This window comes from Dendropsophus ebraccatus, chromosome 12 (assembly GCF_027789765.1).
Source record: "Dendropsophus ebraccatus isolate aDenEbr1 chromosome 12, aDenEbr1.pat, whole genome shotgun sequence".
Lineage (NCBI taxonomy): Eukaryota > Metazoa > Chordata > Amphibia > Anura > Hylidae > Dendropsophus > Dendropsophus ebraccatus.
The window spans coordinates 36,460,446-36,485,630 of NC_091465.1; the positions used below are offsets into that span (position 1 = coordinate 36,460,446).

General features: G+C 45.3%; 1 protein-coding gene across 1 annotated transcript; it reads right to left on the minus strand.

The window, feature by feature from the left end:
* Positions 1 to 1,552: 1,552 nt before the first annotated feature.
* Positions 1,553 to 23,925, minus strand: LOC138769987 (nicotinamide N-methyltransferase-like). Its single transcript, XM_069948792.1, has 4 exons — positions 23,862 to 23,925; positions 19,915 to 20,085; positions 13,434 to 13,641; positions 1,553 to 1,973 (listed from the first exon to the last, which is right to left on the minus strand). The coding sequence occupies exons 2-4, from the start codon at positions 20,069 to 20,071 to the stop codon at positions 1,553 to 1,555; spliced, it is 786 nt and encodes a 261-aa protein (XP_069804893.1). The 5' UTR covers positions 20,072 to 20,085; positions 23,862 to 23,925.
* Positions 23,926 to 25,185: the final 1,260 nt, after the last annotated feature.

Here is a 25,185-nt window from a genome sequence, read left to right on the forward strand (position 1 = left end):
TGTAGTGGTATGATGAAGGAACAAGAGGATGATGAGGGGTGTAGTGGTATGATGAAGGAACAAGAGGATGATGAGGGGTGTAGTGGTATGATGATGATGGAACAAGAGGATGATGGGGGGTGTAGTGGTATGATGGAGGTGTTTGCAGTATGATTATGAAAGGGCAGAAGGATGAAGGGGTAGAAGTATGATGATGGAGGGCAGGAGGAGGGGACAACATGGGGGGGCATCTGTAAGGGGGATAAAATGGGGGGGCATCTATATGGGGGATAACATGAGGGGCATCTATAAGAGGGACAACACAGGGGCATCTATAAGGGGAAAACATTGGGGGCCATCTATTAGGTGGACTACATGGGGGGTGTATACAATAGACCATGCACAGAGGGGGGCATAGTGTCAGGGCTACCTACTAAATGAGGGTGTAAAGGGGACAGTACAGATGTGCAGTGTGTATAGAGATGAGGATGGTGTCAGTGTGAGGAGACTAATATGTTTCTCTGGCAGATTCGGTGGATTCGTGGCTTGGAGAAGTTCTCATAATGGCCCAGGGCAGATGAAGAAGAAGAAGATGAAAAGGGAAGAACTCTAATCAGAGAAGACGTCACTTGATATAACTGCACTGTAATGTATATGGTGTATAGAGCCTGTGTACAGTGCGTCCACCTCTATATGTATGAGAGTATGAAGTGATATTGGTCTATGTACAGAGGATTTTATTCAGTAGCAGCGGTGGGGTTAGTCAGTATGTGGTGGTGTTAGTCAGTATGTGGTGGTATTAGTCAGTAGCAGCGGGGTGTTAGTTAGTATGTGGTGGTATTAGTCAGTATGTGGTGGAATTATTTGTTACTTGTAATCTGGTACTGTGTTTTATTGGATTTAGTATACCAGATTTGGTCAGTAACAATATGGTGGTAATGGTTGTGGTGTGGCGGTAATATTTCCCCTTTTGTACTGGTAATATTGGGAATATTAGTCTCAGTAAACAGGATTTGTTTAGTAACAGTGTGGCGGTAATATGTATGGTGATAATATTTCCTGTATACTGGTATTATTGGTAATATCAGTCTTGAGATATATATATATATATACCAATAGCATCGAGAAAGGGGGGGGGCCCAAGTTGACCTCTTGCACCAGGGCCCAAGAGACATTAGCTACGCCCCTGAGCACACCATGTGGTTAGGTCTGGTATTACAACACTTAATGAGTCAAAAACATAGCATAGTATGAGGATTTAATGATACAGTAAATATGGTTAATAGTAGAGATGAGCAAATCTACAGTAGTACCAAGAGCTTTGTTACGCTCAGCCGTTGGCTTTCAGACTGCTCCTTTTGAACTCCAGGTGCCTGGAAAAGCTGGATGCAGTCCTGGTAAACTTCTCTCAGAACTGTATCCAGCACTTCCAGGCACCCGGAGCAGAGTTCAAAAGCAGCAGCCTGAAAACTGATGGCCAAGCGGAACAAAGTGCTTTGCTTCATTACTACTGTAGATTCACTCATCTCTAGTCAATAGACATCAAATATCTGACAGAATTCTACCATGTGCCTTATAGTTTTTTGGCAAGGAGGCAGAATACAGTTTTACAATCAAATATCTCAAAGGGAACCTGAAAATCAGTAAACAGTTGAAACTCTTCCAACTTGCAGCCACTCTCAGCCACCGCCTCTCGGACAATGTTTTCATCAAGTGTCAACAATGGAAATGTGACGTCCCCGACATGGTAATATGACGCTCCTATGTAATCAATGATAATCAGGTGTCCTCCTGGTTTGATCATAGATACAATGTTTTTAAGAACAATTTTAAAGTCTGTAAAATTTTTGCAGGTGCATATAAGGCAGCCTGTCAGTAATACACAGTCAGTCAGAGGTAGAGAATTAGGGTGTAGAGGGTTGCTTAAGGTGACATCACCCTTTATTAGAGAAACTTTGTTTCTTATCTTCTTCTCCTTACTTTTAGGGGTTGAGCTAGGAAAGAAAGAGGATAATTTAGTATGAGAACTGACAAAATATTTGATGTGGCCCCAAGTACATCATCATTTTAGTGCCCAGATATCTATGCAGAATTTACAGGGTTAAGGACTAAAAGTTTGTCAGCATTTAAAGGACAACTCCCGCAGGACCCTCCCCCCCCAAAAAAAAACACAGACAGACACAGACACCATACTCACCATCCCTCCGGTGACGATCGCCACTCCATTCGCCCGCCATCCGCCTCACCGTCACCGCCGTCCGCCGTCCAGCGATGTCTCTGACTTCCGGGTCCTGGGGATGGAAAAGGCTGCCAATGCGCTTGCGCACCGGCAGCCTTTTCATTGGCTGGAGCGCATCACATGGCTTCCAGCAACCTCAGCCAATCAGGGCTGAGCAAGCTGGAAGCCATGTGATGCGCTCCAGCCAATGAAAAGGCTGCTGGTGCGCATGTGCACCAGCAGCCTTTTCCGTCCCATTCACTCTCTATGAAGACGCCGAGGAGGAAGAAGACCCGGACCGCCCCCCGGCTCTGACGTCGTTGTCACCAGATGCCGCCCAGGAGAAGAGGACCGTGACGATCGTAATAGGTAATGTATATATTCTTTAACTTCCGGGCGGGGGTGTCGGGGGTCCGAAAGTGGGGGAAGGGGGCCAGACCGGGTATTTAACCACATTACAAAGTTATATAACTTTGTAATGTGTGTTAAATAAGCTAAAACATTTTTTCGTGGGAGTTGTCCTTTAATTTCCCCCCTCAAACCATAAACAGTACTACACATGCTAGGCGAGCATGCTCAAGTCCAATCAATCTGCATTTAAACACCAGTGGCTGAAGACATTGGATGCAGCTATAGACTATTTTCACACTACGTAAGTAACAAAGTAATCACAGCCGTAGTTGCCGATTTGCAACAATGGCCGTGATTAATACGGTACTTACGTAGTGCTGCATCTAAGGGAATCCTGGCCGGAGTGTATATACATAGTATACACTCCAGCTGGGATCCCTAGCGGCGCCGCAAAAAACTAACATGTCAGTTTTCTTCGGCCGCTATTCATCAGTGCACACAATTGTGAGCAGCGGGGAATTTGGGTGCGTGCCTGCATCCGAATTCAGCAGCAGTGAAAATCATCCGGCCAGTACTGCAGTAACTGCCGAGATGATCTTCTCTGACACTGGCCGTTCCATGACCCGGCCAGATCACGGAACAGCCGGTGTCTTACTACGTGTGAACATAGCCATAGGCTGTATCTAAGTTTTCCCAGACTCCCTAGGGCTGCATCCAACTTCTTTAGCCACCGCTGTTAATACTGGTCGTTTTATACAACCTTGTCAATGGCATTTGTTTTCAGGTTTAAGGCCATGTTCAGACGTAGCATGAACATTGGCTGTTGCTTGACACGGCCGGTGTTTGAAGTGTCAAACAATGGCCAATGTCTCAGATGTTCACCCAGCCGATACTACTGGGTAAACATTGCTTTATTTGAATTGGAATGCGGGCACATTCGGGTGTGCCAACACTCCAATTAGCCATAGACCACAATGTAAAGTATGGCCGGGAGCCGTACCTTACATTGTGTGCACAGTCTATTTTGTGTGGCCGCTGTTCAATGAATAGCAGCCGCACAAAACAGACCTGTCAATTATTTTGTGCAGCTGCAGAGAGTGTATATACTACGGCCGTGGTTACATAGGCTGCAATGTAATCGGCTGCTGTCATTAACCCCTAGATGACCCTTGGCATACAGTTACGCCCTGGAAGTCTGTCACCAGACGGCCCAGGGCGTAACTGTACGTCCTGGGTGTTTGTGCTGCTATGAAGCACGCTCCGGAGTGGAGCGTGCTTCATGGCAGGTGGGGGCCAGCAGCAATGAGCAGCCCAGCCCTCACCGTTAATGACAGGCTGCAGCGATCACGCTGCAGCCTACCATTAACCCCTTTAACATGGGGGTGTTTAAGTGTAAGTGACAGGGGCAGCCCCTGTCTTTTACCGATTGGGACCCCAGCAGTGTGACTGCAAGGGTCCTGATTGTTTTAACGGACCGCCAGACGTCTCTTACCTTCCTCCGTGCGGTCCGATCCGCGATCTGCTCATTGAGTCTGCCACAGGCCTATTACACTGATCAATGCTATGCCTATGGTATAGCATTGTACAGTGTATATAATGTAATAACTGTATGTAAAAGTTCCCCAGGGGGACTTAAAATAAGTAAAAAAAAAAACTGTAAAACTGTTTTTAAAAATACCCCAAAGCCCCTCCCCCAATAAAAGTTAAAATAACCCCCCTTTCCCATTATATAAATAAAACATATAAAAATAAATAAATAAACATATAATATACCATAGCGTGTGTAATTGTCCAATCTATTAAAATATAACAAGTAGCATCGCGAACGGTGTAAACAAAAAGAGGGAAAAAAGTGCCAGGATTGCTAATTTTTTGTTACATTATATATAAAAATTTTCTTTATAAAAAGCGATCAGAACGTCCGATCTCACAAATATGGTATTAATAAAAACTAGAGATCACGGCCCAAAAAATGACACCCCATACAACCCCGTAGGTGAAAAAATAAAACTGTTATAAGCGTCACAATAGGACCACTTTATTAATAATTAATTGCAAAAAAAGGATTTCATTAATAAAAAGAATATATAACATTAGAGAATCTGTGTAGCCTGCATATGGTTGTGTTCGGACTGACCTATAGAATAATAGTATTATGTCGCTGTTACCATATAGTGCATTACGTAGACACAGGAACCCTTCAAACGTTACCATATTGCATTCTTTTTTACGATTTCACCAATTTATATCTTCATAAATAATAATTTTGGGATCCCATCATACATGTTATGGTAAAATGAAAGATGCTATTACAAAGTACAACTATTCCTGTAAAAAACAAGGCCTCTCATGGCCCTGTAGATAGAAAACTGAAAGTGCTAGAGCTCTTAGAAGGGGAGGAGGAAAAAACCAAAACGCAAAAATGAAAATTTGTGCGGTCCACTGGGTCATTTTGGGCTTGGTTCTCGAAGGGTTAAACAACGGTCGTTATTGCACCTGCAACAAAGGCAATTGTTTAATAAAAAAAAAAAAAAAAACAGTGTGAACGTGGCCTAAAAATGTAAATCTAAAATCCTATATTAGTAGGATTCTCATCGCTCAGGTTTCACCATACATAGCTTTTGGGAAACCTCTATGTTTCCAGAGAACCTCAGAGTATCCATGATTGGGAGACACCAGCCTAGGTTTACAGTATGGATAAAAGACCTCACCTGTATAGCAACACAACATCATGGTGCTACAGCATCTGTAAGGTAAATGGCAATGCTGTATGCATTACAGTACCTTACTACATTCATGATGCTGGGTGCCCTATTCCTGAACTAAAAACAAACAAATTCTCCGGCGCCTAACATGTCTGCAGGGTGCTGATTAGCTACTATGGCAGCTGTAGCCCTCTGAGCCAACCACAACAACTTTTTAACAGATTTGACTAGCAGAGCATCAATCTAACTGCTCCGAATACGGTTCTGTACGGTTCTGCCACACTGGTAGCTAATAGAAATCCAGGAAATGTAGTAAATGAAGTAAACTGGCCTCTGTGCTAATTCACATTGTCTCCTGCTCCTTCTGCTCTCCCCCCTTAGAAGACAAATCTTCCATGCCTCTGTCTCACATTGTGTGTGTTTGCTGAGCACAGGCTGATGATGCAGACAGGGGGCAGGGCGTAATGTCACAGGAGGCTTGGCTGGATCCCCCAATCTCCTGAGTGATTTACCATCTCTGACTGGCCAGAAGCAGGTGTTGCATTGATTTCACTGATTGTGCAGAAGCGTGCAGTGAAATTAGGGTTATGTTCACACATGTTGGAGTGTCATTGCCAGGGCCATCTCCAGCTTTTTGTGGGCCCTCGGGCGACAGAGCCTCGGCGGGCCCCTTTGAGGAGCAAATCATGGAGAGACAGGTGAGGAAAGATTTGCAGCAAAAGAAACATGCGGCTGCTGCATATCTTTCTCCTCCTGTATCTCCTGATCTCTCCTGTATGCAGCTCCTGCTGTGTGTGTGTGTGTGTGTGTGTGTGTGTATATATATATATATATATATACACATGCGCACACACACAGAGCAGGAGCTGTATACACGAGAACTAGCAGCACCAGCATTATATATATATATATATATATATATATATATATATATATATAAACATGGTGAGACCCCTAGTTCTCCTATATACAGGTCCTGCAGTGATATACAGTGTATATATATATATATACATACACACTGAACATCACTACAGGACCTGTATATAGGAGAACTAGAGGTCTCACCATGTTCATATGATAGAGAGAGAGACAGAGAGAGATAGAAGATAGATAGATAGATAGATAGATAGATAGATAGATAGATAGATAGATAGATAGATAGATAGGTAGATAGGAGATAGATAATAGATAGTAGATAGATGGATAGATAGATAGATAGATAGATAGATAGATAGAAGATAGATAGATAGATAATAGATAGTATATACTATAGATAGATAGGTGATAGATAGATAGATAGATAGATAGATAGATACATAGATAGATAGATAATAGATAGATACATAGATAGATACATAGATAGATACAGATATCTAGTTGTTTTGTGTATAGAGGTCCTGCTGTAACATATATATATCCTGCTGTAATAGATATATATATATATATTACAGCAGGACCTCTATACACAAAACAACTAGAAACCAGCGCATACAGAACACTTAGTTTGCAGAGCCTACCGTGCTGCCCTCTATCAGGTCAGGTGTCCGATCACATGACCCGTGACATCATCAAAGGTCCTTCACACTCAAAGGTCCTTTCCTACTCGGCTGTAGGGAAGATTTGTGAAGGAAGACAGGTGCCCGGGGACCCCAGTATGTATCGGCGTGGCCCCTAACTGTCACATGCGGCCTCTAGGGGCCCAGTCCTCTCTGTTACTACACTTTTTTTTTCTTTTTTACCAACAAACAAATGTAGTAACAAACGGGAGTGGGCCCCTAGAGGAGCTGTGGGCCCCGGCATTTGCCCTAGTTAGCCGGGTGCTGACGCCGGCCCTGGTCATTGCAGTACTGCAGGGTATTCAAAAAGATAATGCAGTAACAATAGTAAGTAATAGTGAAGTAAATGATGCTAAACGGCAGAGAGGATCAGAGCCTTATTGTGGGGCTCAACTTCAAAGATAAAAGATGCTTGATCATAATATGTGCGTGGAAATGAAAAGAAAAAAAAAATTCAAAAAGTTATTTACTTTATTCCAATATCAGCGTTACAGGTAGAGAATACAGCGTGCTGTGTGGTATTACAGGTAGAGAATACAGTGTGCTGTGTGGTGTTACAGGTAGAGGATACAGGGTGCTGTGTGGTGTTACAGTTAGAGAATACAGCGTGCTGTGTGGTGTTACAAGTAGAGAATACAGCGTGCTGTGTGGTGTTACAGTTAGAGAATACAGCGTGCTGTGTGGTGTTACAGGTAGAGAATACAGCGTGCTGTGTGGTGTTACAGGTAGAGAATACAGTGTGTGCTGTGTGGTGTTACAGGTAGAGAATACAGCGTGCTGTGTGGTCTTACAGGTAGAGAATACAGTGTGTGCTGTGTGGTGTTACAGGTAGAGAATACCGCTTGCTGTGTGGTGTTACAGGTAGAGAATACAGTGTGGTGTGTGGTGTTACAGGTAGAGAATAACGCGTGCTGTGTGGTGTTACAGGTAGAGAATACAGCGTGCTGTGTGGTGTTACAGGTAGAGAATACAGCGTGCTGTGTGGTGTTACAGGTAGAGAATACAGCGTGCTGTGTGGTGTTACAGGTAGAGAATACAGTGTGGTGTGTGGTGTTACAGGTAGAGAATACAGGGTGCTGTGTGGTGTTACAGGTAGAGAATACAGAGTGCTGTGGGGTGTTACAGGTAGAGAATACTGTGTGCTGTGTGGTGTTACAGGTAGAGAATACAGCGTGCTGTGTGGTGTTACAGGTAGAGAATACAGCGTGCTGTGTGGTGTTACAGGTAGAGAATACTGTGTGCTGTGTGGTGTTACAGGTAGAGAATACAGTGTGCTGTGTGGTGTTACAGGTAGAGAATACAGGGTGCTGTGTGGTGTTACAGGTAGAGAATACAGGGTGCTGTGTGGTGTTACAGGTAAAGAATACAGCGTGCTGTGTGGTGTTACAGGTAGAGAATACAGCGTGCTGTGTGGTGTTACAGGTAGAGAATACAGCGTGCTGTGCGGTGTTATAGGTACAGAATACAGCGTGCTGTGTGGTGTTACAGGTAGAGAATACAGTGCTGTGTGGTGTTACAGGTAGAGAATACAGTGTGCTGTGTGGTGTTACAGGTAGAGAATACAGTGTGCTGTGTGGTGTTACAGGTAGAGAATACTAACCCACAAAGAGACAAAGAGCTAGACAAACGTTAAAGAGTGCACTCCACCATATAATAAATGTATAAAGATATATGTACAGAAAAATATATATATAATATTTATTAGTTAATTATACTCACAAAAAACACTCACAAAAAACAATACACAATACACTTAAAAACATTTAAAAATTCCTATCAGGAACATGCAAATCTACGGTCTACCCACACTAATGATGAAGGGTATCAGACCTACGGGGAGTAGCAAACAAATAATATTGTCAACGTGACCCAAATAGAATATATGGAATGTAAACAAGTAAGGGAATAAAGTCCCTAGGCACTCAATGTAAGAGACCAATGTAGCCTGTAGAAACAGAATTAAACGAAGAGAACACTAAATCAGATGAAGAATAAAGTCAAAAACATCATCATAACAATAATAATATAAATCCAAAATATCGGCAAAGCAAAAAACCTGAATGCCAAACCATAAAAGATATGTAGATGTATAAGGCAGAAAATATATATATCACCCAGAGCAACACAGGAAGGGAATGTGTAAATCTCGGTGCCTAGATAAATAAAGGGTCATGGAGCTGCTACCCCCGGCAAAGAACCCATGGTAGAGAATACAGCGTGCTGTGTGGTGTTACAGGTAGAGAATACAGTGCTGTGTGGTGTTACAGGTAGAGAATACAGTGTGCTGTGTGGTGTTACAGGTAGAGAATACAGCGTGCTGTGTGGTGTTACAGGTAGAGAATACAGTGCTGTGTGGTGTTACAGGTAGAGAATACAGCGTGCTGTGTGGTGTTACAGATAGAGAATACAGCGTGCTGTGTGGTGTTACAGGTAGAGAATACAGTGCTGTGTGGTGTTACAGGTAGAGAATACAGCGTGCTGTGTGGTGTTACAGGTAGAGAATACAGTGCTGTGTGGTGTTACAGGTAGAGAATACAGTGTGCTGTGTGGGTGGGACAACAGTGAAATGATAAAGTACTGCAAATAATTCAGTAACACAATGAAACTGCAATATGTGAATACAGCCTAGATGTTCTGCAACAGATTTGGGCAGGGAATGGGCTGGATGGAGGACTGTGATGAACAGCGGAGGGAAAGCATTGCACTCTGGAACCAGTACTGCATTCTGGGAACTGATCAACCAGGAAGTTTAGAAACACAAAACAGACCCCCACCCCCACCCCAAAAAAAAAAAAAAAAAAAAAAAAAAAAAATGGATTCTTTGTAGTTTCAAAACTGGGTAAGTAATGCTTTATGCTTCGGCAGAAGTTTCATTTTTTTAACCTCTACCTGGAGTTCCCCTTTAACCCCTTAAGGACAGAGCCTGAAATGGCCTTAAGGACTGGGCCAATTGTCACTTTTGCCTCGCCCCATAGTCCCATAACGCTTATTTTTCCACCTACAGGGCCATGTTAGGGCTTGTTTTTTTCAGGAGCAGGTGTACTTTGTAATGGCATCTTTCAATCTGCCATAAAATGAATAACAGAACCCCAAAATACCATTTATGGGGTGAAATTTTGGGGAGCTTCCATGTTTACGTAATCCACTTTGTTGGCATTTTTCCTTTATTTTATGGGTGAGTCTGAGCACAGCGATATGCATGGTTACTAGGTTTTCTTACGTTTTACTATTTTTATTAGTAGTAAAACTTTTTTTTTTTTTTGCAAATAGGCATATTTAAAATTTTCCTATTATAACTCCTATAGTGCATTTATTTTTTCACCTACGGGGTCATATGGGGTGTTATTTTTTGCGCCATAATCTCTAGTTTTTATTTGTAACTTTTTTTTTTATAGATCAAACGTATTGATCGCTTTTTATTAATTTTTTTATACATAAAATGTCATTAAAAAAAGCAATCTCTGCGTATTTTTACAGCTTTCTTTCATGCTGTTCACCGTGTAGGAATAATATTGTTTTATTTTAATAGATCGGACAATTATGGTATATAATATGTTAATTAACTTTATTATTTTTATGTGTTTTATAAATAAAATGGGAAGGGGGGATGATTTTCACTTTTATTGGGGGAGGGGCTTTGGGGCATTTTGTAAAACATTTATTCATTTAATTATTTTCACTTTTATAGTCCCCTTAGGGAACTATCAATGACATACATTAGATTACATGCAGTGATCTCTGCTATGCCATAGCATTGCAGGGATCAGTGTTATCTGTGATCTTCTGATAGAGCCTGCCTGTGGCAGGCTGAATCAGAGGACCGATCCGAGGACTGCACGGAGGTAAGAAGACCTCAGGCAGTCAGGAAATGCGATCGGGACCCCCGCAGCTCTAGTTACTTATACTTAAACGCTGCGGTCACGGGGCGATCGCGGCATTTAAGGGGTTAATGGCGGGCGTTAATCAGCTTGTGAGCCCGCTCCATAGCCCGGGACCGCCCATTTACGCCCTCCTGCGTTAAGGCCTAGGCAGCTGGGTCGTAAATGTACGCCCTGTGTCATTAAGGGGTTAATGTTGCTACACAGTTACATCTCCTAAGTTGCATAAAACTTACGTTTATTTCAGGTCTGGAGGGAGAGATTGAAATAAGAGTTAATCTTGTGATTTAGAGTAAGAAGCCATATTGTCTACAGGTCCTATGGTCTATGCTTTATGTAAGAGTGATTGTATAGGAGCTGTGTCCGATGAGCAGTGTAAGAGAGTCTCAATCTGCTATACCGGTGCTCCGTTACAGAGCCTATTAAATGTCTCGACGATCGTGCACCAAGGGCTGTGTATATATATTGTAAATGATGTCCATGCAGCCGCTGCTGGCACCTCTGAGACATTTTGCAGTGAAAAGCCGCTCAGCCAATCACTGCTCGAGACGGGCAGAGCCACAGCCAGTGATCGAAAACCTCCTGAAAGACAAAGATCAGCCAATGATCAGGTCTTCAGCTGATCGTTTTCTTTATTACATGGTGCAATATTGCCCGAAACTGCCTGATTGGGCAGAGATAATCGCCCCGTGTTATTAGGGCCCTTATTCACTTCAATGAAACTGAACTGCAAAAACCAACCTAAACTGGAGAGTTTAGCCATGTTTTTCTAAGCCTGGATAACCCCTTTAAGCCAACCCAATGCTATCTGAATGTGTTAGTATAAGTATTAGAGATGAGCGAACCTCGAGCATGCTCGACTTGATCCGAACCCGAATGTTTGGCCTTTGATTAGTGGTGGCTGCTGAACTTGGATAAAGCCCTAAGGCTATGTGGAAAACATGGATATAGTCATTGGCTGTGTCCATGTTTTCCAGACAACCTTAGAGCTTTATCCAAGTTCAGCAGCCACCACTAGGGATGGTCCAAACCTGCTTCGGTTCGGGTTCGTACAAACCCTCGACAATGATTCCCGCTGTCTACCCGCTCCGTGGAGAGGGTGGATATAGCGGGGCGGTCTTGGCATTTCTGGGGCCCCAAGCAAAGTTATGTCTGGGCCCCCCCCCTCGACACGCACTCCACAACAATGGACCGCTGTGTGCTGCCCCCAGTAGTATATACTCCTTGTGCGCAGCCGCCACTAGTATATACCGCTTGTGTGCTTCCCCTTAGTAGTATATACCCCTTGTGTGCTTCCCCCAGTAGTGTATAGACGCCTGTGTGTTCCCCTAGTTATATATAGCCCCCGTGTGCTCCCCCAAAAGTATATAGACCCCCTGTGAGCTGTCCCAGTTGTATATAAACCCCCTGTGTTCTGCCCCCAGTCGTATATACCCCGTGTGCTGCCTCAGTTGCATATACCCCCTGTGTGCTCCCCCACTAGTATATAGACCCCTTGTGTGCTCCCTCAGTGGTATATAGCCCCCCTGTGTCCTCCCTCCCTTGGATATAGACCTCCTGTGTTCTCCCCCACTTGGATATAGACCCCTGTGTGCTCCTCCAGTAGTAAATAAACACCCTGCGTGGTTCCCCGAGTAGTATATAGACCCCCTGTGTGCTCCCCCAGTATTATATAGACCATAGTGTGCTCCTCCAGCAGTATATAGACCCCTTGTGTGCTGCCCCCAGTTATATATAGCCCCCCTGTGTGCTCCCCCAGTTATATATAGACCCCCTGTGTGCTCCCCGTTATATATAGACCCCCTGTGTGCTGCCCCCAGTAGTATATAGAACCCCTGTGTGCCCCACCAGTAGTATACAGAGCCCTGTGTTCCCCCAGTAGTATATAGACTCCCTGTGTGCTACCCCAGTAGTATATAGACCCCCTGTGTGCTCCCCCAGTAGTATATACCACCCTTGTGTGCTCCCCCACTTGGATAAAGACCTCCTGTGTGCTTTCCCAGTTATATATAGACCACATTTTGCTGCCCCAAGTAGTATATAGACCCCCTGTGTGCTTAGCCAAGTAGTATATAGACCCCTCTGTGATGCCCCAGTAGTCTATAGCCCCCCTATGTGCTTACCCAAGTAGTATATAGACCCCTCTGTGATGCCCCAGTAGTCTATAGCCCCCCTATGTGCTCCCCCAGTTATATATAGCCCCCCTGTGTCTTCCCCGTTATATAGCCCCACTGTGCGCTCCCCCAGTTACACAGGCCCCTGTGTGCTCCCCCTCCCATATAGTTTATAACACAATAAAACAAACACTTATACTCACCTGGGTCCGGGCGTCTCTTCTCTTCACTCTTGTGGACGCAAGGGTTTTCCCTGCAGTCACAAGAGGCCGCGCTCCCCTTGTCCTGGCGCCGATGCTCCAGTGATGTCACTGGAGCACCGGCACCACAAGGACAGAGCGGCCACTTGTGACCGCAGGGGAAACACTTCCTGCGGCCACAAGAGTGACTGACCGGAAGGGAGCCAATAGCTCCCGCCCTGTCAGTGCTGCTGCTGCATGTAACTGTGAGCGCTCATTACGAGTGCTCATAGTTACAGTTCAGATCACAGAAGCAAGCGGGGCAGCGGCCCTGTCTAGCGGTCTTGAGCACAAGAGAAGAGCTAATCAAATGCCGAATGTTACATAACATAAAGTGACAACAATGCACCCAAACAAATCATGCTTGTTGCTTCACCATCAGGCCTTACTTACCCATTACTTTCAAGATCACAGACATATCTTAAGTAAGGAGACCAATCGAATGCATCCTCTTCATAATTCAGCCATTTCTTAATTTCATCTAGGTTGCCTTGGAAATAATCAGTCAAATAGATCTTTTCAATGGTTTCACATGCAGAGAGGATATAATGTATAGTGGGACCAACACCAAACTCAATGAAGCTTTGACCTTTCACACGACCTGATCAGAAAAAAAAAAAAAAATGTGTTTGACGTCTAATACCAACCTCACTTTCAATTAGTATCATTGGTCAAGTAAACGGAGAAGTTAAAGGGCTTATCCAGCGAAAATCTTTTTCTTTCAAATCAGCTGGTTTCAGAAAGTTATATAGATTCGTAATTTACTTCTATTTAAAACTCTCAAGTCTTCTAATACTTTATAGCTGCTATATGTCCTGCAGGAAGTGTTTTTTTTTCTTTTCAGTCTGACACAGTGCTCTCTGCTGCCACCTCTGTACGAAACAGGAACTGTCCAAAGCAGCAGCAAATCCCCATAGAAAACCTCTCCTGCTCTGGACAGTTCCTGTCTCGGCCAGAGATGGCAGCAGAGAGCACTGTGTCTGGCTGAAAAGAAAACAACATCTCCTGCAGGACATACAGCAGCTATGAAGTATTAGAAGCTCATAAGTATGGGAAGACTTGAGATTTTTAAATAGAAATCTGTAACATTCTTAAATCCATTGATTTGAAAGAAAAAGATTTTTGCTGGATAACCCCTTTAGAGTGAATCTGCTGTAAGTCAGCTGCAATTCAGGTTAGATGGCTGTTAGGACAAGGAGACACATGGTACCTTTCATATATCTGTCTATAATTCCATAACATAGATACATGCTATTATTCTTCAGTGCAAAGTGTCAGAGAGACCCTGAAGTGTTGAGGGCTGTAACACCTCTTTGTTCCCCCTCAAATCCTTTTACCTTCTTGTTAGGCAGTCAGGACTCTAGGTGAGTTTCTAGGTGACCATCAATCAAGCAGGGATAGGGATGGGAGGGGGAGCGAGGAGTTGGTGAAGCCGTCGCAATTTCAGCATCTTGGAGGTTCTATGGAAAGCCAGTATCACCAGCAGCCTAAAGCCTTGTTCACATCTGCAAGGTGACTATGCATGTGTGGGGCATACTAAAAACTTCTATGGTAACTGTTTTAATATTGTGTGTTCATTCTGTGTATAACAACAACTACATGACTTTGGTATTGTAGAGTATGGTCCCAGAGAACCACACCCCACAATGCCAACCCTCCCCTTCCACCCCGCAACCCCTTTCCCCTCCCCCCAACCCCTTTTCCCCCAAAAAACACTGAGACTTTGGCTAAATATGGCCACAGCAGCCAATGTTTATTTATATAAAACATACAAACAATTTACATAAGTTTATTGCAACTAACCCAAATAACTTTATTATAAAACTAGCACAAGTTACCATAGCCCAGGAGGAGGTCCTTGTAGTTACCAATAAGTCTGACGCCCACTTCTAATTATTAATCCCTGTTGTTATTTGCCTCCAGCCGCCCAGCCTGACTCAGAGACACCAAGCCATGTATGGCTACCAAGACCAACTCCTGCTCTTTGGTGATACACCTAAGAGAGCCCCTTAATGTGCCAGACCTTTAAAATGCCTTAATCATTATTGAGGGGGAGGGTCATACCCCACGATGATCCCCCCATCCCCCCACCAATTTGACCTCCAACTACAAGGAACTCCCCTGCCATTTATGAGTAGGCCTTGACTACCTCAAGCCTGCGAGTAACCTCACAACTGTAATGCCCTTTCAATTCTGTCCTGCAAAGCCAAAGCCGAAAGATCGATACCAATCGCGGTCAAATGAACCCCGTCCCTCAACCAAAATCCCTCCTGGCCACTCTCTAATTCCACATGCCGCACGGCAACACCCGGGTTCCACGTCACAAACCCGGAGATTGCCCTGTTAACTTTAATTCTGGCCTTATTCAGCCTCTCGACTAATCTGGCTGTGCGCCAAGTCGTCCACGGAACAATTTCTGACCACACAATGATCGTCCGCAGGAACAGCCTAAACCGATCGTTCCTTATATCCCTAATCAGCTCCCGCATAGGGCGAACGCCTAAATCATTTCCTCCCACATGGAGAACTAATACCTCAGGGGGTCGATCCAACCCAACAAAACGATGCATCTCCAGCAAAACCCTGCTCCACACCATGGCACTTAAACCTAGCCATCTGATGACCGCCACTTTCCGAGAAAAAACGAGTTGCCTCCTGATCTGGCGGACATCCGCACGCCGAGCGCCCTGGACCACCTAGGAGTGCCCGAATATCCAAACTAAGCCTGGGGGTACATCTAAAAAAAGGAAAACACAGGGAAGACATAACGCACCACCTGCCGAAGACCTCGTAACCCCTGACCCCTACCCCCCCCAACCCTACCCCCTTCCTTACATTGCACACTTAATTTAAACGTAATGTGGGCGAACATAACTTTTATAACGGTCAGACTCCCAACGCCCTATTCTTTTAACCTCATCCGCTCCCAGACCCCAGCTGGAAGCTTCCGTTGCCGCCCCCTATCCTAAATGAATGTGGAGAAAAACAGGACGGATCCAACCTCAAAACCGACCAACATCGCCGAAAAATCACAGTGAACTGGTATCAGGACAGATACGTCCCATCCGCATGGCACAATAATGGAAGAGTACCAGAAGGGCGCAATTCCAAGAACGTCTCCTTACACCAAACTGGGCAAACCTCCGAACCGAGCACGTCACCAAGTATCACACGACGACCAGCTCCCAACTGGTCCGTTTTGGATTTTCTAATCGAAAATTCTACCTTGCCCGGATAAATCTGCACATGAGACCTCAACAACCCACCCAACCAATTCCCTCTATGCGCAACAAGCTCACTAATCCTGAGGGCACCAAAGAAGGCTAACACAAACGCCAGTCTGAACAGCGCCGCCTCATAAGGAGAACAGCACACTTCATTCACCACCACCCCCAACCTCTCTAACAGCTGGAAACCCAAAGGCCGGTGGGAATCCTTAACAGACCTACCCCTTCTAAACCCCTTCACTGCCTGGGCCACAACAAAATCCTTGGTAGCATCAGGCAACCGACGCAACTTAAAGCCGAAAGCTAAACCCGCCAGCACCCGGTTAACTTTAGACACCGACCACCCCCAGACCGATATATCACCCAGCCAGCAAAGCAAGCCCACTCTCATACCCTCCTCCGAGGAAACCCCTCCCAGACTCTCACACCACTCCTCCCATTGCCGCCATGCTGTCTCGTAAGAGGCCCACCTACCGGTAGTCAGGGAAGCCCGAATCAACCGTCCCACCGCCCGCAGCCCATCTCCCAGAGGTGCTCCGGGCACTTCAGACTGATGATCTCCACGTCGGAAACCAGCTGCCGAAAGTGATCGAACTGCGAGCGGGAGAGAGAATCCGCAATTGAATTAAGGCTTCCTGGCACATGTACGGCGACCACCCACGCATTCAACCGCAAGCATTCCAACACCAAGCACCACAGGGGGGGAAAAAGCTGTCAGATTGTTAAGAGCTATCGCAACCCCCATGCTATCACAATGGAACCTAAACTTTCGATCCCGAAACTTATCACCCCACAAAAACACTGAAACCACCACAGGAAATAACTCCAAAAAGGCCAAGTTCCGCTGTAATCCCGTCCCTTTCCAATCAGCCGGCCACCTCTCTGCGCACCACTGCCCCTGACAGTAGGCTCCGAAGCCCCAGCTCCCTGACGCATCGGTAAACAGTTCAAAATCAGCATTATCCATAACCTCCGCCATCACCAGGGACTTCCCATTATATTGCTTCAAGAAGCTGTCCCACACCTCCAGATCATCCCTATGGTCCCAGGTCAACCGAATAAAATGATGAGGGGCCTTTATCCCTGCGGTAGCAGCTGCCAACCTACGACAGAATACCCGACCCATAGGGATGATCCTGCAGGCAAAGTTCAGCCTCCCCAGCAGCGATTGAAGCACCTTAAGTTGAACTTTCTTACAAGCCTTGACCCGCCCAACCTCATGCCTCAAGGACAATAATTTGTCCTCCGGCAGCTGACACTCCATGGCATTGGAATCAATAGTGATTCCCAAGAAACTCAGATCCATAGTAGGCCCCTCCGTTTTTTTCGGGAGCAAGGGGGACGCCGAAAGACCATGTCACCCCCTCTAAGGTGTCCAGAAGAGCCCGGCAAATGGGGGAGCCTGCAGGACCGATACATAAGAAATCGTCCAAATAGTGGATGAGGGACTGGACACCAGCCACGTCCTGTACCACCAACTCAATGAACGAGCTCAAAGCCTTGAAGTATGCACACGAGATGGAATATTCCATGGGCAAACAATGATCCACATACTGTAATATGCACCATCCCAAAAGCAACCCAGAAGCCGGACACTGTCAGCATGGACCGGAAAGCCGCCTCCATGTTGGCAAGAAAAGGGTTGGAAAAGGGTAAGACAGGGACAAACACTCACCAGGCTGCGCAGGTGCTGTGAGCCCACCAGCTGGCAGAGGAGACTCCACACGTCAAACATCTGGATCTGTCAGCACCGCAGGACTGGGTCTTTTTTCATCATCAAGCACCCCACAAGAAGCACAGCTGGATGCACGGCTGTGGCCTGTGGACGCTGCTAGGACAGCATTGGAAATGTGCTACAACATAACGCTGCCGCGGATTAGCTGGGGGGAGAAGAGGAAGGACGGGCAGGCCACGCCCCCGCGCCGGGAGACCTGCGCCTCACCGCTGGGCCAGGCCGCCTGTACAGATTCCTTCCAGACCGAGCCCGTCTGACGTAGGCAATAGGCCGCGGGGCTCGGCCGGGAGTGTCCCCCGGAGGGGCTCAGTGGCGCCGCCTGACCCCTGCTTCTATCTGCTCGGGGCTTAACCTTGCCGGTGGTCCCTTGCCGGTGGTCGGGTCCAGTGGGCAGGGCGCCGGGTGGTCTCAGGAATCGGGGAGGGAGAAGGACCCATCGCTGGGAAAGCAGCTGCCAGCAGCTCCCTGAGCCTCTCCTCCAACCAGGTCCCGTCAGTGGAGCCGGCAGCAGCCCGAAGCTGCTCCAGGAGGCCAGGTACTTCAGACATGCTGAAGAGAAGACAGCGCAGGAGTATCCGTACTGCTCAACGGTCTCCCGCCGAATGTTCTCCCGCTCGGCCCCTGCCCCCTAATATACCCTCTGCTGGATTAGCCCGCCCAGACCCACGTGCAGGTCCCACCTCCAAACCCCAGTCATGCAGGCCTGCACGTAGACCTGCGGCCATGTTCCAGCCCTTCTTTACTGTGAAGTATTTCAGTGGTACCTTGGTTTAAGAGCATTTTGGTTTAAGAGCTCACAGTTTTTCAAAATTGTGACTTGGTTTAAGAACATCGCTTTGGTTTAAGAGCTCCCTGTGCTGGGTGGTAGCGCGAGTGGGGGAGGGGCATGGTCTGCATAGCATGGTTTACAGCACTGTACTCTGACCCAGGAAGTCTCCCTCACCTTCCAAACCATAGCAGATCCACTTCAGGCTGGGGCTTGCATCAGGGGACAGGACTGTGGAGGAAATCTCTTCATAGCTGTAACCCCTTTCTTCCCGGACAGAGAGTGCTGCATGTATGCGCCCACTTCTGCCCTGCTCATTCCTTCATGCTCCCTGCAGTATCTGCCAGCCCTTGTGTTTCCCATCTTCTCCATTACTGTACAGTAACTTATAATATCACATATTCTGCTGTTTCTGAATGTTTGTTTCATCTGTTTTACATGTTATTCAGAATAATAAATCATTATTTTTGGGGTGTGGAACCAATTGTCTGCATTTCTATGATTTCTTATGGGAATATTTGCTTTGGTTTAAGAGTGGATTTGGATTTCAAGCACGGTCCCGGAATGAATTATGCTCGTAATCCAGGGCACCACTGTAAATGTATTCAGACATAGTTTTATGTTGTTAATAAAGTTTTGTTAATAAAAGTAAAGGTGCAGAGAGAGACAGGAAGTGAAGGCGGGATTTTCCTGCTGCTGGTCTTCAAGCATGGAGATGAGACACAAGCAACCATGATGGGATTCTGATAATGCTGACAATTCATATGTAGAGATGAGCGAACCGGGTTCGGGTTCGAGTCGATCCGAACGTGAAGGATCGGCATTTGATTAGCTGGGGCTGCTGAACTTGGATAAAGCTCTAAGGTTGTCTGGAAAACATGGATACAGCCAATGACTATATCCATGTTTTCCACATAGCCTTAGGGCTTTATCCAACTTCAGCAGCCACCGCTAATCAAATGCCGAACGTTCAGGTTCTGATGGACTCGAGCATGCTCGAGATTCGCTCATCTCTATTTATATGTATTCACTTGTTGGAATGTAGTCCGAGTGAACGCTGAAAGATCCGCTGCCAACAGTAACGAACTTTAATAATATTATGGTAGTATATTAGATGAGCATTTTATGATAATAATTATTACTTACCTGAAGCAAAAATATTGCTTAGAAACTTCAGCAAAAACTTGGACTCTTTATCTATTTCCTGGGTTTCAGGGTCTACGCCATAGTAACTTTCCAGATATTTCCTTGCATCAAAATTCTTTTCATACCCGACATTATCTATAGTGGTAATAATCTCCATACTTTGTCTAAAACCTGTTTAAGTAAAAAAAGATTTGCTAAGTAAACATTTCATTATACAATATACTATAGAGTTGTAGATGCTTGGTTGAGCAGCAGTATGCATGCCCCCTTCCTCCTCCACGCTTCCTAGCCTACATGTTTAACGTACATAACACATTCAGCTTTATTTGTAATAAATACCAAAAAATTAAATTTTCTTGTGACATTGCAGGTGCGGGAGCTGCAGGGGACTGGCAGGGGTCTGTGAGTGCTGTGGGGGGCACAGGGTTGGGTAGGTATAGCTGCTTCATTATGTTTCCATACCCCACTACCAACACTTGATAAGAAAGATAGTTATGCCACGTAAATCAGGTATTCATTCAGATTTTAACCCCTTCCCGCAAATGGACGTACCAGCACGTCCAAATCTGCACACCATTACGGCAGATGGATGTGCCGGCATGTCACAGGGATGACACAGATGCAGGAGCTGCACCTGTGTCATCCGCAGGCAGTGGCGGATTAAATGGGGGGTTACTTGGGTTACTAGGAAGAAGCAGTGTTAGTATTATGGCATAGAGCAGTGTTGCACCCCTACCAGATAATGTTCTACTGAATACAAAAATGTAACTTACAGGTGACGTCCTCTTTGATCTGAGGCGCCACTTTCCTTTTCCTTTTCCTCTTCCTCTGGCCTGGACCACTGTGATGATTTCTTCCAGCTACAGTTGTCTCATCAGAACCTGCCAGACAAACATCATAGGCTCCGCACATTTCCAGCAACTTAATTCCCTGAGTACATATAATGTAGGAGATGTCCCTGCAGTCCTATGTAACGCCACAGATAACACTGTGATATCTCTGAGTACAGATAATGTAGTAGTCACATGCAGTCCTATGTCTATGTAGCACCAAAGATAACATAGTGATATCTCTGAGTACAGATAATGTAGTAGATGTCACCTGCAGTCCTATGTAACACCACAGATACCACAGTGATATCTCTGAGTATAGATAATGTAGTAGATGTCCCCTGCAGTCCTATGTAACAGCACAGATAACACAGTGATATCTCTGAGTACAGATAATGTAGTAGATGTCCCTGCAGTCCTATGTAACACCACAGATAACACAGTGATATCTCTGAGTATAGATAATGTAGTAGATGTCCCCTGCAGTCCTATGTAACAGCACAGATAACACAGTGATATCTCTGAGTACAGATAATGTAGTAGATGTCCCCTGCAGTCCTATGTAACAGCACAGATAACACAGTGATATCTCTGAGTACAGATAATGTAGTAGTCACCTGCAGTCCTATGTAACACCACAGATACCACAGTGATATCTCTGAGTACAGATAATGTAGTAGATGTCACCTGCAGTCCTATGTAACACCACAGATACCACAGTGATATCTCTGAGTACAGATAATGTAGTAGTCACCTGCAGTCCTATGTAACACCCCAGATAAGACAGTGATATCTCTGAGTACAGATAATGTAGTAGATGTCCCTGCAGTCCTATGTAACACCACAGATAACACAGTGATATCTCTGAGTACAGATAATGTAGTAGATGTCCCTGCAGTCCTATGTAACACCACAGATAACACAGTGATATCTCTGAGTACAGATAATGTAGTAGATGTCCCTGCAGTCCTATGTAACACCACAGATAACACAGTGATATCTCTGAGTACAGATACCACAGTGATATCTCTGAGTACAGATAATGTAGTAGATGTCCCTGCAGTCCTATGTACCACCACAGATAACACAGTGATATCTCTGAGTACAGATAATGTAGTAGATGTCCATGCAGTCCTATGTAACACCACAGATAACACAGTGATATCTCTGAGTACAGATAATGTAGTAGATGTCCCCTGCAGTCCTATGTAACAGTACAGATAACACAGTGATATCTCAGAGTAAAGATAATGTAGTAGTCACCTGCAGTCCTATGTAACACCCCAGACAACACAGTGATATCTCTGAGTACAGATAATGTAGTAGATGTGACCTGCAGTCTTATTTAACACCACAGATAACACAGTGATATCTCTGAGTACAGATAATGTAGATGTCCCTGCAGTCCTATGTAACACCACAGATACCACAGTGATATCTCTGAGTACAGATAATGTAGTAGATGTCCCCTGCAGTCCTATGTAACAGCACAGATAACACAGTGATATCTCGGAGTACAGATAATGTAGTAGTCACCTGCAGTCCTATGTAACACCACAGATAACACAGTGATATCTCTGAGTACAGATAATGCAGTAGATGTCACCTGCAGTCCTATGTAACACCACAGATACCACAGTGATATCTCTGAGTACAGATAATGTAGTAGATGTCACCTGCAGTCCTATGTAATACCACAGATAATACAGGGGACAGGGGCACACTATAGGGGACACCCTGCATTACCCCCATAGCAAGAGATCTCCTGCATTGCCTGAACACAAAAGAAAACAAAACAAACCAATATACTCACCTAATCCTGGCACCGGTCTTCCTCTCTCCTCTCTGCTCTCCAGACTGTCAGCTGCCGCACGGATCCTCCAGCAGGCCCGATGACGTCATTACTGGCCTGCTAGAGGATCTGTCTGAGAGAGATGAAAGAGAGATCCGCGCAGGGGGAGAGGAGGCTGCCGCCGTCAGCGCAGAGGAGATCAGTGAGGGGGGGGGGGGATGACATGGTCAGGGCAGGAGCTGAGCCCGCCCAGCAGAACCCGGCAGAGCCCAGCCCGGCAGAACATTACTCAGGGGCCCACTGGGCCCCAAAGTGATGTTCTGCTCTGTAACATCCTAATGTTGGCGGCACGGCATGGGCCGTCAGTGATAGCGATCACAGCACCTATAGTGCTGCAAGTAGAGAGAATCCTCCTTTCGTCCCCCATCGGGGCTGTGCGGTGAGATGGAGCTGTGACTTCAGGGGGCTTCCCCGTAGCCTCCTGGTGTCACAGCTATGCCGCAGAAAATGTAAAATTTGAAAAATGCTAATTTTGTCATTTTTTTCATGAAAAAAATTGCATTTTTTTGCATATCGGCCAAAATTTACCACTTACCCAAATTACAATATGTCACAAAAAACATTCTCAGAATCAGAAAGAAAAGTTATAGCATCACATAGCTATAACCACATAAAGACAGGTTGGATTTTAAAAAATGGGCTCTGGTCCTGAAGGCCAAAATCAGTCCAGTCCTGAAGGGGTTAAAGACCATTTTATTTTTTTCAGTTCTAAAGGGCCTGTATATAATAAATCCCCCCCCCCCCCCAAAATCTCCCTATGTTAAAAATCACACACCCCTCAAAATAGGCACAATGATTTTTTTCAAGATTCCCCATTTTGGTATTTTTAGACTCCACCGATTTTTTTAATCATTTGTAATTTTCCATGTTCACAATAAATACGGAGAATAAATATATCCAAATGTAGGAAATTCCCCTTATGTAAGGTAATACCCCTGGTCGTACATGGTCGTAAACTACTTTTTAGACACACAGCGGTACTAAGAAGGGAAGGGGCTCCATTTAAAAAAAATTTAAGAGCAGCATTTGCTGGAATGGATTCAGGTACAATGTCACAGCTTGGGAGCCATCAGGGCAACAATACGATGGAATCCCCCCACAAGTCACCCCATTTGTTTCTCGTGTCACCAGATTGGATGGGGTTTCAAACTCAGTTCCATTGAAGTAAATGGAGCTTAATTGCAAACCAGACCTGAACTGAAGACAAGAGAGAGGGAAAAGTAGCCATGTTTTTGTAGCGCTGGATAACCCCTTTAAGGACTTACTTGAGTTATAAATGGAGATGGATGATGAGTCAATCTTGGCCCATGTGAGTGCTGATTCACCCACTAGGAGGGCTGCTAATAGTCACAGAGGTTCAATGCTTGACAGTAAAAATCCAAGTGGTGCTTGCTCATGTTGCAGTTTCTTACTGTGTTGGCCACAGGTTGACTGCAGGGTGGACACTCTTACACACAGACGGATTCCACATGACAGTACATAGGTAGTAGTCCTATGTAACAGCAGCGCTGATGTTATAGACTCAGGGCCGGCGTTAGAGGGGGTCAAAGAGGGCAGTTGCCCAGGGCCCCCATCCCCCAGGGGCCCCCTGCCCCAGTTACAGTGAGTGTTAGGTGCAGGAGCGCACAGACAGCGTCCTGCAGCCTCTGTCAGTGATCTCTGGCTGCAGCTTATGGCTGCTATCAGGGGTCACACAGAGGTTACAGGACGCTATGCTCCGGAGTGTGTAGCTTCACCCTCCCTTCTGTACCATGTGATTTCCTCTCTCTTCCTGGTGTGGAGCTGTCGGGACGATAGAGGAGAGGGCTGCAGGGTGAGGAGCACAGCCTCCTGCTGCTGCTGCCACGGACAAGGACAACTACACCCAGCATGCTGTTAGAGGGGGTAAGTATACTGTACATGTAGTGTGTGTATGAATGCAGGTGTATAATGGATGAATGTAGTGTCTGTTACATGTCATGTGTGTAGTGTGTGGGCTGGATGGTTTGGATTTGTATAATGTGTTTTTATGGATGTGTTAGTGTGTGTGGGTATGTATGTATATATGTGTGTGTATATATATATATATATATATATATATATATATATATATATATATATATAATATTAGTGTGTGTGTATAAGAAGCACTGCTGACTCCAAGTGTTGAGGTGAATAGACTGTATATAGGAGCTGCAGCCATTCTCTGGTGACCACTGAGGCCGCTGATTGGCTGCAGCTCCTATGTATAGTGCATGATGATGTCACTAAGGCAACACGGTGTATTTTATTGAGAAAAAAATAAGGTGGCGGTCACTGTATGGTGGTAATATTGGTCCGTATATAGTGAATATAGAGTCATTATGCAGTGGTCAGTCTATGGCGGTAATATTGGTCTGTATATAGTGTGTATAGTGTCATTATGCAGTGGTCAGTCTATGGTGGTAAAATTGGTCTGTATATAGTGTATATAGAGTTATTTCCGCCATAGAGTGACCGCCACATAATGACTCTTTATATACACTATATACAGACCAATATTACCGCCATAGAGTGACCGCCACATAATGACTCTATATATACACTATATACAGACCAATATTACCGCCA